This window comes from Artemia franciscana, chromosome 9 (genome assembly GCF_032884065.1).
Source record: "Artemia franciscana chromosome 9, ASM3288406v1, whole genome shotgun sequence".
NCBI classification, from domain to species: Eukaryota; Metazoa; Arthropoda; class Branchiopoda; order Anostraca; family Artemiidae; genus Artemia; species Artemia franciscana.
Window position 1 is genome coordinate 45,190,575 of NC_088871.1, and position 13,560 is coordinate 45,204,134.

Sequence of the window (13,560 nt, forward strand, 5' to 3'; positions counted from 1 at the left end):
CCCAAAAGTTGATGTTGTCATTGAACCCCCGACCTGCAACCACCAAAAAGCTAGAAAAAAATCCGGGTAATATATCGATAACCGATTAGAGGCAGCGCTATATTGTTGCCTGTAGTAAAGAACCATAAAACTTCAATGTTTTATAATTTGTTACTATTTTTTCCCAGATGCACTTCATATGGAAGATGTGGCCTTACAAACTTCGGAGGGGGCTCATTCAATTCGAAGTCGGATGTACTAATGCCTTTTTAAGAGTCAAAAGGGATTGGAGGGCAACTAGCTCCCCCTGCACCCTCTTTTCCAAATGTATTCGATTAGAATTCTGAGATAACTATGCTGTGACTCATATAACTATGACTCTGGGGTTGACAAAATCCTCCTCAGCCCGGGGCAAGGGTTGTAATTTATGCAAGCTATACATTGATAACATATAAGGTTCTTATGGAAACGGTGGTCATACAAACTTTGGGGGAAACTCATTCGATTGAAAATCGAACGTTCTAGTTCCCTTTCTAAGAGTCAAAAGTCATCGGTGGGTAATCAGCTCCCTTCCAACACCTTTTTTCCCAAATGCATCTGATCAAAATTTTGAGATAGCCGTTTTATTAAAAATAGTCTAAAGGCCAAATAACTCTGCCTCCAGGATTAACAACACCCCCTCATCTACCTGGGCAAGGGTTTTAAGTTATGCTAGTTGCCCATCGTTAATATATAGTTTTCATGTATTTTATGGAAGGGGTGGTTGTATAAACTTTTGAGGGGGCTCTATCGATTGCAAATTGAAAGTTCTTGTGCCTTTTTAAGATTCAAAAGAGATCGGAGGCCAACCAGCTCCTCTCTCCAAGCCCTTTTTTCCCAAATACATTCGATGAGAATTTTATGATAGCAATTTTATTCAAAATAGACGAAAGGTCAAATATATATATAACTGGGGGTTGACAAAACCCCTCTCAGCCCCCAAGGCATGGGCTGTAAGTTATGCAAGCTGCCCAATGTTAACAAAAAGGTTTTGTTTTTTTTTTATTTAGAAAAGAGAACATGACCGTTTCGGGACTTCTAAAATGGAAATCACAAGTTTCCATTTTTGGAAATCCCAACCAAATTTGGTATAAAAGAATAGTGGTTATGAGGTTAGAAATTAGTTACTGAAGATTATGAATATTATTTTTGGAAAAAGCTAAAGTACCTAGAGATTTTAGGAAAATCCTTATTAAACCCCTTTATAACAAAGGTGATAAGAGTGAGTGTGATAATTATAGAGGCATTAGTCTGGTTTCTGTTAGTAGTAAATTACTCAATATGATGCTAATTTTAGACTTGAGATTCTGTAGACAAAGTTTTAAGAGAAGAGCAGTGTGGTTTTAGGAAGGGTAGAAGACGTCTCACCAACTCCAATGTGAAGCATGCTACATCTCAACGAAAAAGGTATATTTAGTCTACCGTCCCTAAATATCCTATATACTACATCCTCATTTGCTCTTTACGAAGACCATTGGTTTTTGAATTGTTTTTTTTTGTCATAACATCAACAACAAAATGACGTCATAAGGCTAATTCGAGTTACAAATAAAAGCGGCACTACCCCCTTCCCTCTAAAACCTTCTAAATTGTAAAAGTATCATTTGTGTTTTATTGTAAACAGTAATGTAATTCCTTCACGTCTCAACAATTGTTGTAGCTATAATTAAAAAAAAAGGATATTTAGAATAAAGTTCGTTTTCAGCAAAGGGCAAATGTTAATGTGGCCTTTAGAATGTTTTGGAGGAGGGTAGCCCCTTTGTGTTTCAAAACTATTTATCGTTCAGCACATTTGTCTCCGTTGAGTTTATATCTCCCTTGTCTTGTGATATTGGTTCGCTTGTTTGATTTCATTTTAAGTCCATCATATCTCGGATTGGTCTTCAAACTTAATTCCAAGCCATATGTAACCTTTCTCATCGTGTTTGGAAACCTGAGTTCAGTGTTTCAAAAGAAGTTGTTCAGACCGAATCTAAGATTGTTTCCGTCCTGTGTGGCATCCAAAGGAAGGCAGCTTTTCGGATTGTTCTACATCTTCTATCAGTAAATATTTTATATAATTCATCTATATGTTTACACATAATAATTAACCAATCATTTATATAAGTAAAAAAAAAACGAAGACCACCAAATTATACTGCGTAAAGTTTAATTCGTAGATTGCTTGTAAAAAAAGAGTCAAGCAAAGCTAATGTTTTTAAAGATGCTAATCAACAAGAATTTGGCACAATTTAGGTTTCACCACAGGGGTGTCAATTCGTATAAACAAAGGGGGAGAGGATGTATTTCTAGAAATTTAGGGGGAAATGTATTTTTCAAAATCTAGGGTTGCAATTTTGGTTTTTTTTTTCAATTTTCTAATGAAAATACTGAAAAGAGATATTTTTCAGTGAAAATACCAAAAAAAAGGTTTTAAGGGAGTAAAAAAAAAACAGAAAGAGGGTAATTGCCCCTGTGCCCTTCCTATTGACGCTCCTTTTTCCCCAAACTCCATTTTCGCTTGTTATAGTCCTATGGAACATTACAGTGTAAAAGACCAGGCACGCGGACAGGATTTCTTTGGGGGGTGGGGGATGGATTTGAAGTAGAATGAGCAGCAGGCAGTGATATGAAAATATCTATAATGTATTTGAATAGTTGCAAAAACTTGAAACATCGGGGTGGGGGCCATAAAACATCCTCTCAGTTACACGCCTGTAAAAACTCTCTGGACTGTGGAAAGTTTAGCTGATGATCTAATGCTCGAACCCACATTCTGAATGGAAAGACCTTTACATTAACCTTTTGTGAACTTAACTATTTAGAAATTCTTTTCCTTTGATCACCTTTTAACTGATTCATGTTTTCGAACAGTTTATCATTCAGTAAACACGCCTCTGCTGGATTAATAGTCCCCTTATCCAGTTATATGAATTGGCTTATTTGATCTCTTTTTAAATCAGCCATATTTCATCTTTGTCCTCGAACTCGATTCTACGCCACATGCAATCTTTCTCACCGTACCTGGAAACCTCAGTTCAGTTTATGACCAGAAGTAGACAAGGTCGAATCTAAATGATTTTATCTTTTTTAGTTAATGTATGAAACCTTAACAAAAGGAGAAAAAATAACCAAAGTGACTATTTGGATTGCTTCATTTTGTAACTAAGTATATGTTATTTTAGGTACGTAAAGTATAGCGATTTTGCACGCAAAATGTGTTGGCTACAACTATTCTGCATATTATGAAGTAAGAATTGTTGGTGGGCGATAACTCACACTTTAATTGAAAATTCATAATTTTTAAGAGCTCAAAAAGTGATTAAATTTAAATAAGCGATTATTATATATGTAAAGAACATAAAAAAAGGCATCGAGTGGTATGTTCACTTTATTGGTAAGTCAATTACATGAACTACGAAAATTTTACCGAACTGTTTTCTAACTTCACACTGTCCAAATAATTTACCACCCTTACCCCCTAATGTGCAAATGTGTAGCCCAATTTATACAAGCCTACTGTGTTCTGTCATTCGCCAATTGTTTTCTACTGGGCGTAAGCTAATTGTCTCTTAATACAGACATATCAAACCGGTATGTTCTCGAGTTTTGTACGGCGTAATTCTTGAGCGGGGTCGCTATAGCAGAACAGTACCTGAATTCCATATACTTGTGTATATATATAAACGACAATCAATTATATTTGTGTGATTACGGTAGTATTGAAACAGCAATTTAGCCAGGCACTTACTCAGGGAGCGTTATTATTTACCATATATGATTATTATTTATTATGATATAAATTATAGTTAATTGTATTTCAGTAAAATTTGTTCTGTGTAGGATTTTTAGAAGTTGCATTCATACCAGACATGTACTCAACACGGGGGGAGGGGGTCTAGCACTCTGAATTGTGGATATTTTTCTGTTTCTGATAAATTTCCAACAACCTACAATTTACTTTTTTTTGTCAAATTTGTCCTTCTCTTGGAATAAATTCCCGGTGTACGTGTCTTAGTCCTACGGAGTTTCTCAGAGACGTATGCATTAACTACAAGTTATTTTTTAACGGCTTTAAAAAGCCCGACTCTGTTTTAGAATGCTTTACTGATTCAAAGGGATATTCAGAAACTAGTCCTCGGTGACTTCATTAATCATTAATTTATTTATCTTATTTCAAAATCTGTCATAAAAAAAGGAAAAAGACAGAGTATCAAAAAAGGTACTTGTCTATTATATAAAACGATACTTGTTAATTATTCAGACACACACTCAAGAATTTTGATCTGTACAAACCAGTTTCATATTTCATAGCCACAAGACTTATTAAGTTTGACAGAATGCATCAGGCTTATTATGGTTTGGGCTATATATTTGCACACTAGGGGTGGGGGTAAAGTATTTGGACAGCGTGCAGTTAGAAAAAAAATTCTTACTTCATAATATGCACAATAACTGTAGCTAACACATTTAGCATGCAGACCCGCTGTATTCTACCCCCACCCCCTAATGTACAAATATATAGGCCACATTATGTAAGACCAATGTATTCTGTCACCCCGTCACTTGTCTTTGTGGCTGTGAAACCAGTTTTCTCGATCTTACATTTAGATCAAAATCCTTGAGTGTGTTCTGAATAATTAAGAAGTACCTATAAAACACACTCGAGAAGTGAAGTTTGGTTAACACTAACGAAAAAAAAAATATGATGAAAATAGAATATTGCTTCTCGTAAGCGTACATAGGCACGATGTGTTCATTTACGCAGTGTTTTGTTTTGGGCAACCCCTTATCCTCGAAAAAATATAATTGTCTGTTCTTCGGTCCTTAGCATTTCCAAATATTAGTTTGAATATCCATGGTAAGACACTATATTCTATCACTAATCAAAGGAAACTAACCAGTGTCCTCAAGAATCGCGTTAACAATGAACTAGGTCAAGAACCGCGTTAATGATGAACTTTTCTTTGTCTTTGAGACGATCAGTCGACGCTGAGGCTCCCAATTTAATAATTCACAAATGACCTTCACAATTTGCTAATAAAGTATTCTATTTTCATCATATCTTATTGTCAACGACCTTCACTTCTCGAGTGTGTTTTATATGATAGACAAGTGCCAAAAGAAAATAAAAGGAAAGAAAAGATGAACGGAAAGTGAACAATTGAAAACGGGGCTAACACTGCGATCAAATTCAGGGTCAGTACCGAACTCCAATCGAATTTCAATAATCAAAAACAAATGCTTAAGGCCATGATTAAGTGAACTGATGAAACTCAAAAATCCCATGTTAAAATTGAAAATTTATATTTAAAAAGTACTCTAATATTCATTGGCGGAAGATACCGCTTTTAATATCAGGCCGTAGCTTCTTGAAGATGCTACAAAATGTTTGCTAAGATTTTGCTCTATTTCCTCTAATTTAGAAATTTAGAAAATGTATAGCTCTTTTTCACAAGTATATCCTATGAAGGATATTGCTTTTAGAGCAAAATCGGTACTATCATGAGCAGAAGACAATAACCTGTAAGATGATTGCAACCATTTTTTCGGTGTATTTTCCTGTTTTCTAACAGTCCCATAGAATATTTTCAGCTGCCTGAAATTTTTACAAGTTTTTTGCCAGAAAGAATCGTTTCAGATTGCCCTAGAGACTAGATTGGCAAGCTGGTATAATTAACCTACTATTTCCGCCAATGAATAAGTGCTATTTGAAGAGTTTTTGACAATCGACGGTCTCTAGAGAATTGAGAGACAGAAGGCTACCCTAACTTCAATTTTGAATCTCGATGTTTTCAAGTTCACTTAATCACGGTCTTAAAACACTACAAATACTTAGATAAATTCCTGGATCATCACTAAAGGCCAAGGACGGTTTAGATCCTCCAGTCGAATATTACGCACAGATATCTGTTTTTCTACACAAAGAACAGGATCAGAAATGCTGAATTTTCTAATAAGAAAAATAAGAATTTTCTAATAATTTTGGCCACCACAAAAGCTGAAGGCTAGTAAATCTTCGTACTTGTAATTATCGCTTGTAGATACTCAAAACCCGAGTAAAACCTTTATAGTTATTTTGACAAGGTCGTCTCCTCCCCTCAACACTAATTTCTCTAAAATAAATCGATGCATTGTTCTTATTTTAGCACATAATTAAAAACTTGATATAAATTTCTCAGCGGCAATGCACCATTGCATTCTACCATTTTAAACTGATCTTTTGAACTTTAGTTCATATTAATATAATCATAAGTCTTTTTCGCAGTTCAGTTAGTTTATTATTATAAAGCGACAAGGACACTGTTGCTATTACCTCCTTTTCGGTGCAGTTTTACAGTTGATGAGTGCTCAAATTGTGGTTTAGACTGACTGAGAAATCAGTTAAAATAAGAATTAAAAGGTCTCATACAGAAATTCTATTTATTTTAGAAAAAATGTAAAAAGACGTAAGCGTTTTAAATTACTTTTGCTTAAGTTTTAGTGCCGTAAATGCTTATGCCGCAATAGCCCTCTCTCTATACACAGGTTGACTAGGGTCCGGACATCGAACCCCTACCATTTGGAAATTACCTATGACTTCTCAGCAAACTTTACTCAAAGCCAACAGCCATTCTGATAGGTCCCCCGATTACAAGAATTGCAGTCTTCCTCCTTCCCTCCATTTTTCACCCAGGATAGAATCTCGCCTGGACCCTGAATTTTTCTAAGTAGGACACTAGCTCTTTTACACCTTAAATTGAATTTTGATCTGACTAGGTGTCCTGATATACGCAAGGAAAATACTTCTGGGCCCTTCCTCTCCGTAGTCGTTGGATCCGTGACGTACTCTCAAATAGGATAACTAGGCCGCTTACCTTTACTTTCCACCAACGTTGGTTTACACATCTGGGAAACCACCTATTGGTAGACATTTTAATGACAATGATTTAGGGACCTCCTCCCCTGACAAAGGTTGGACCGAGTTTGGACGCCAATAAGGCATAATTTAAAAATTTGTTCCCATATTTTGCCAATTTTTTTTAATGTTCGACAATGCGTTCTAATAGACGTCTCTGTTACAGGGACCTAAACTTCTTTCTTGCCACATATATAGTATAGGGCTTGGTTCCAAACTAGACGTAAATATAGGTTCCTTAAAAGGCAGTAAGAGGGCGCTGTATCGTAATTCCAATAAGATTTGATTGGGATCCAACAGCCCGCTCTGGTAGATGTCATGGTGATAATAATTTAGGAGTCCCCTCCTCTCACAGAGATCACATCATGTATGAACCCCCGTAAGGCTCAACTAAAAACACTGACTGTTGTTACCCAGTAAAGTTAGTTGAAACCCAAAAACCTATTATGGTAAATGTTGTCCTAAATCTATGTTGTCCCGGACACTAGAATTTTGTCCGGAAATCCAAAAGGCTTAAGACGCGGTAGTTTTTACTTATCATCAGGTTTGGTTAAGATCCAATACTCGCTTAGTAGATGTTTGTCAAGTAAATATACGACTTACCGTATTTCCGAAAGCCCTTCTTCCTTCCCCCCACCTATGAGCTGGATCGCAGCAAGACTTTTTTCTGCCTAGTTGTAAGCTTAAGCTTTATATAAGCACACTAAATATCTAAAAAGTCTATCAAAAGTGAACACACAAAAAATTGCAATTTGGTATATCCGCGTTGGTTTTTCCGGAATTGTGTTTACTAGAAAATTTGATGTAAGAATATGTATTTCATGGCTTGAACAAATAATTTTATGTCCTACACGAATCCTGCATTACCTGATCCCTATGAAGTTTTGTGTCGGAGCCAAAGAACAGTTTCTATTTGGTTTTTGTTCATATTATTAATTTGCTTAAAAAGAGAATTTTCTTGAAAATTACTAGAAATTTCGCAAACGTTGGGGATTAAAAAAACACACGATGTCCAGGTTTCTGCTATAATCAGTTCGAAAAGTTCTGGGTTGTTTCTGCCATCCCATACTGTAGTTGTGGAAGGGGGAGGTGGGCTTTCAAATCTCTCAGGAATTCCCCGAAGATTTTGTATTTTTTTCACAATATTTACTTGATTTTTTCGTATTGGGTCTTTGCCCCCCTCCTTTCTCTTCAAGTTTGATTTTGAGTACGTCCCTGAAACAATATTCAAGGCCGTATCCAGGGGGTAGGAGTTGGACCCCCTCCCCGACATGTTTGCCCGACTCGTAAGAACGTAGCCTAACAAAAATGAACATAAACAAAAATTTTTGAATCGTTTTTAATTTTTTTTTGTAAAATCCCCCCGAAAAAAAACTTTTGTACCCCCTCCCACCCGAAAAAAATTCTGACTACGACCCTGCCAACATTAGATTCTTTCTTTTAATTTTCGCTTTTCTCTTTTCTTAAAAAAAAACATAAGTCAAAATATTAATGATACAAACTTAGTAAAATTTATGAATTGGTGTTAATACGTAAAGCCGTACCATAATGTTGCAACGAAATTTACTGTAGATGTGCCAATTAGTATCGCCTTAGCCAGTTAGGCTTGGCAATAGAATTTGAATTCGATGCTTCTGCTTGGTTAAAGTAATATGTTTAAGTTTTGTATCTAGTAGTGCTAAAGCTACTTCCTTAAATACGTCTCTTCTTAAATGACCATTCTTGTGTGTGTTATTGTTTAGTGGGAAAAATATATTGTGATGAAGTGAATTTGATTCCAGAAATCGGATAAAGTCTTTTTGGAAATGGCTGATCGTCAGCGCCGGCCATCTTATGTCTGTGTACCCTTTCCACATCGTCGGCACTATGCTGTACGGCGAAAGAGTAGAAAGTTTCGACAGCTGAAAGCTTTAAAAAGTAAAGAAGCAAGCCCTTTGTCGGAAGATGTCACTTGGGGACAAAGAGACAGTTGTTCTAGTGTGTCTAGAACCCGAAAATTTGGATTTGTGCCAAGTGAAAGTTTTCTAGATGGCTTTTTAGATGCGTTATCATCAAATGAATCCGCCACAGGCGATTATGAGGTTTTTGATTCACTCAAGAGTGGCCCCCCTACTGTTGATTGTCACTCTGACGCACGGGACCCTAGTTCTAGTTGCGCTACCTTAATTCCAATTTGCGATGAGACTAATAAGTCAGAAGCAACTAATACTCCTTCAATACAAATTGAGACAATCAGTGGGGGGTTTCCCTCCACACCAGTTAGTGAAGAAAATGAAAATCTGCTTCCGGTTCCATACTCAGCGGAGCGTAGGAAGGCCGTTAGGAAACGAAACAGGAAGCATGGCAGGTATGTTGAATCTGTCTTGTGATGTATCGCACAATCTAATTTGTGATTATTTGTACGCATACCGTGTCAAGACTTGCTTATGTACCTACTTATGGGGCACATAGTATAGAAGTCTCAGGGAGGGCCTAGAAAACTCACCAAAAAATAAAATTGGAGGACAAGGGAACGAGAGAAGGACCTTCCAATTCTCAATGTTTTTGATTGTGAGTGTAATTTTGTCAAAAGGCTAATATCTTGGTAAAATTGTTGAAAAATTCTGTCTAAGAAATTTTAAGATCTGGTGAAATCACACATTGATTCGGTAAGATTTGTAAGTTTCATCCCACCTCCCTTCCCCGATGAACTAGTTCAAAATTTACTGCTTGTTAGAGCTACTCTGATACGCTGGCGTTTCGGTTCTCGCCAACCGCTAGGGGAAAACCGATATCTGGGTATTTCTTGGATTGAAGTTATTGTTAAACAGAAAGAATTACGAGGAAGAGAGTGTTTAGTTCCTTGGGATCAAGACTTAAAGTGCCATAGGCTACGATTTAGATCGTAGCCTATGGCACAAGCAGGCGTATACTCAGGAATTTCTTTGGGGGGAAGGAATAAATTAATTTCTTTTGGGGTTAGGGTGATAAAAACAAGATTGTGTTCGATAGTGCCGATAGTGCAAAAGTGGCCTGAAATTCAAGAAATATTAGGATTTAAGGGAAGGGACATGACACAGAGATCCTCCTCCTGCATACGTCCCCAGACGCAAGTTGAGTTAACGGTTCTATCACACGAAAAAAAAATTGTTCACACATTTGTTTGTCATATTTGTCTCTAAGTATTGTGATTAACCACTTAGTTTTTTTTCCAGGTAATATCATATCCTTTGCACGGAAGGGGGGGGGGTGGTATTTTGACCTCTCTCTGTATTTATTTTGGCCCTATAAATTTAGATAATCATTATAGCTTGTTAAAAAAACAGAAAAAAACAATATAGCCTAATATTCCCGGCCAAAACAGAGAAAAAAAATGAAAAAGTCAAAGATAAGCAGAACAAGGATGAAGCACGCGAGGGTTCTCCCATTTTCTGCCACCTGGTGTGCATCTCGCAGTGCCACACATATTCGCTGCGATTGGCACAGTTCCCTTAACGCTTTGTACAATTTCGCCGCGCTTAGCTCACGCCACCTGTTGTACGTGATTTCTGAATGTTGGTGACCCCTCGAAAGCTTGTGGAGAACTATTGATATATATCCTACAAACTTTTGAAATCACGGCAAAGGTATATTATATATACCTATATATAGGTATATTTATATATATGTATAAGTATATAATATAGGTATATACCGAATATAGGTATATATATTCGGTAATGTGCGTTCCTATCTTACCCATTCTGGTGTTTCCGGGCACATCACGTGTCGGCATTTCTCCCTGGCTCCTCCTTGACGCGTGCGTAATGACAAGTTTTATCTGTGGCTGATCCTGCATGCGGTAGGAATGGTTTAAAAAAAAGTCTCCAAAGCTAGTTCCTCCGGTGACCACTATCTGAAACACTATCAAACAGTTCGTGGTAACGAACTGTAGTAAGGAGCGACCCGGCTCAATAGTAACCAAAACTCTAAAAAATGGAATTTTGATACCAATACCTACATCAAAAGAATCGCATTTTAATGCTGATTTTAAATATATAAGTTTCATCAAGTTTAGTCTTACCCATCAAAAGTTACGAGCCTGAGAAAATTTGCGTTATTTTAGAAAATAGGGGGAAACGCCCCCTAGAAATCATAGAATCTTAACGAAATTCACACCATCAGATTCAGCGTATCAGAGAACCCTACTGTAGAAGTTTCAAGCTCCTATCTACAAAAATGTGGAATTTTGTATTTTTTGCCAGAAGGCAGATCACGGATGCGTGTTTATTTGTTTTTTTTTGTTTTTTTTTCCCAGGGGTGATCGTATCGACCCAGTTGTCCTAGAATGTTGCAAGAGGGCTCATTCTAACGGAAATGAAAAGTCCTAGTGCTCTTTTTAAGTGACCAAAAAAATGGAGGGCACCTAGGCCCCCTCCCACGCTAATTATTTTACCAAAGTCAACGGATCAAAATTCTGAGATAGCCATTTTATTCAGCGTAGTCGAAAAACCTTATAACTATGTCTTTGGGGACGACTTACTCCCCCACAGTCCCCATGGGAGGGGCAACAAGTTACAAACTTTGACCAATCCTTACATATAGTAATGGTTATTGGGAAGTATACAGGCGTTTTCAGGGGGATTTTTTGGTTGGGGGAGGGGTTGAGAAGAGGGGGATATGCCAGGGGAACTTTCCATCGATAATTTGTCATGGGGGAAGAAAATCTCCATGAAGGGAGCGCAGGATTTACTAGCATTATTTAAAAACACAATGAAAAAATAAATATGAAAAAATCTTTCAGCTGGAAGTAAGGAACAGCATTAAAACTTAAAACAAACAGAAATTATTACCCATTTGAGGGGCTCACCTCCTCCTAATACCTCGCTCTTTACGTTAAAGTATTTTTAGTAATTTCAACTATTTATTCTACGGCTTTTGTGATTCTGGGGTCATTCTTAATGAATTGGGACAAAATTTAAACTTTAGTGTAAAGAGCGAGGATCTGACAAGGGGGCGAACCCCCTCATATATGTAATAAAAATATGAGAATACAAAAGTTCTTTACGTAAGCTAATTTATAAGTTACGTAAATCTTTTACTAATAAAAATATTCGTAAAAAATTAAAAGTTCTAGTTGCCTTTTTAATCGGAGGGCAACTAGGCTTCCTCCCCCGCTCTTTTTTTCTCAAAATCATTCTATCAAAATTATGAGAAAGCCATTTAGCCAAAAAAAAAATGCAAATTTCGTTTTAATTATTCCTCTGCGGAGAGCCAAAATCAAAACATGCATTTATTCAAAAACGTTCAGAAATTAAATAAAAAAAACAAGTTTTTTTAACTGAAAGTAAGGAGCGACATTAAAACTTAAAACGAACAGAAATTACTTTGTATATGAAAGAGGCTGCTTCCTCATCAACGCCCCGCTCTTTACGCTAAAGTTTTTTACTGTTTTAAAAAGAAGAATTGAGAGACAGAGTCAAACTTTAGCGTAAAGAGCGGGGCGTTGATGATGAAGCAGCCCCTTTCATATACGAAGTAATTTCTGTTCGTTTTAAGTTTTAATGTCGCTCCTTACTTTCAGTTAAAAAAACTTGTTTTTTTTATTTAATCCCATATCTGAAACAAACATGCCGTAATGTACAGTACCTTTGCTGTGCTTGAAACAGCCGAATGAAAAACTCGGCGAGAGTGCATCGGAAAGTTTCAAATACATACGATCAAAACAAAAAGAAACTCTTTAGTTGAATACGCAACATTAAAAAACTGGAGTGCATGAATTGTCTTTAAGTCAAGCAATCGGTGTTTAATTAGAAAGAAAGAAAGAAAAGGAATTAGAGGAAAAGGAAAAGGCCATTAGAAAGAAAAGAGGCTGAATTCCGCTGTTGCTGAGCTGAAAATGACAAACTTAAAAACAAGAATGAATCATGCAGTAAAAATATTAATTCATCCACTAAAAAGGACCCGATGGAAGTTCATAGGAAACTTCCAAGCGCTTCCGAAGAAAACATTATAAACAGATAAAATTCATGTTTGATTGGTTAGACAACAGCAAAACGAAAAAAAAAAACGCCAAACGAAAAAATAGCAACAAACAAAGCAGTGAATAAATTAATCGCTATCTTCAAGAAAAAGAGTAGATTCTTCAATTTTGTTAAGAAAAATGTTCCATTTCCGGCTGAAATTGGCCAATAGAAAGCAAGCAATGACAAATATCGCCAACGCAAATCCACCAACGCAAAGCAAACAATCGCATACAATTAAAAACAAGTAGAATAAGAAAGAATCACGCGGTGGAAATATTGAAGTACTTCAAACTCCTTGAAAGAGTCAAATAAAATACTCGATAGAATTGCAACAGAAACTCGTGTTTGTTTTGTCCATCTTTCATATATTCGATTTTTCTTTGGATTCTCTCAATATCTCTTCCTGTGGCACCTTTTTACTTTTTCTAGGAAGGAAAATTGGCAGGAACTTTTCTACTATGTCCAAAGATTGCAGGAAACCTTATTTTTTCTTATTTATATGATTAGTGGATTTTTCTAAAGGGGAATTGGCCCTGCTGCCCCAACCAAATGCAATCCTGATTTTTTCGTGACTTTGTTTGACTTTTTCTTGAAGATATTCCAGTGTAAACAATTCCAAGACATTTTATCCAATTTAGTTCGCCTTTCCTATACATTAGAATAGTATTTTCAAGTTTTCGA

General features: G+C 36.4%; 1 protein-coding gene across 1 annotated transcript in view; it reads left to right on the forward strand.

Annotated features, from left to right (window-relative positions):
• Positions 1 to 12,223, forward strand: part of LOC136031467 (uncharacterized) — a 71,736-nt gene extending 59,513 nt beyond the window's left edge. Inside the window, exon 4 of the mRNA XM_065711089.1 lies at positions 8,677 to 12,223. Within this exon, the coding sequence (XP_065567161.1) occupies positions 8,677 to 8,800 (124 nt within the window). The 3' untranslated portion in view covers positions 8,801 to 12,223. The remainder of the gene's footprint in view (positions 1 to 8,676) is intronic.
• The last annotated feature ends 1,337 nt before the right edge of the window (positions 12,224 to 13,560 follow it).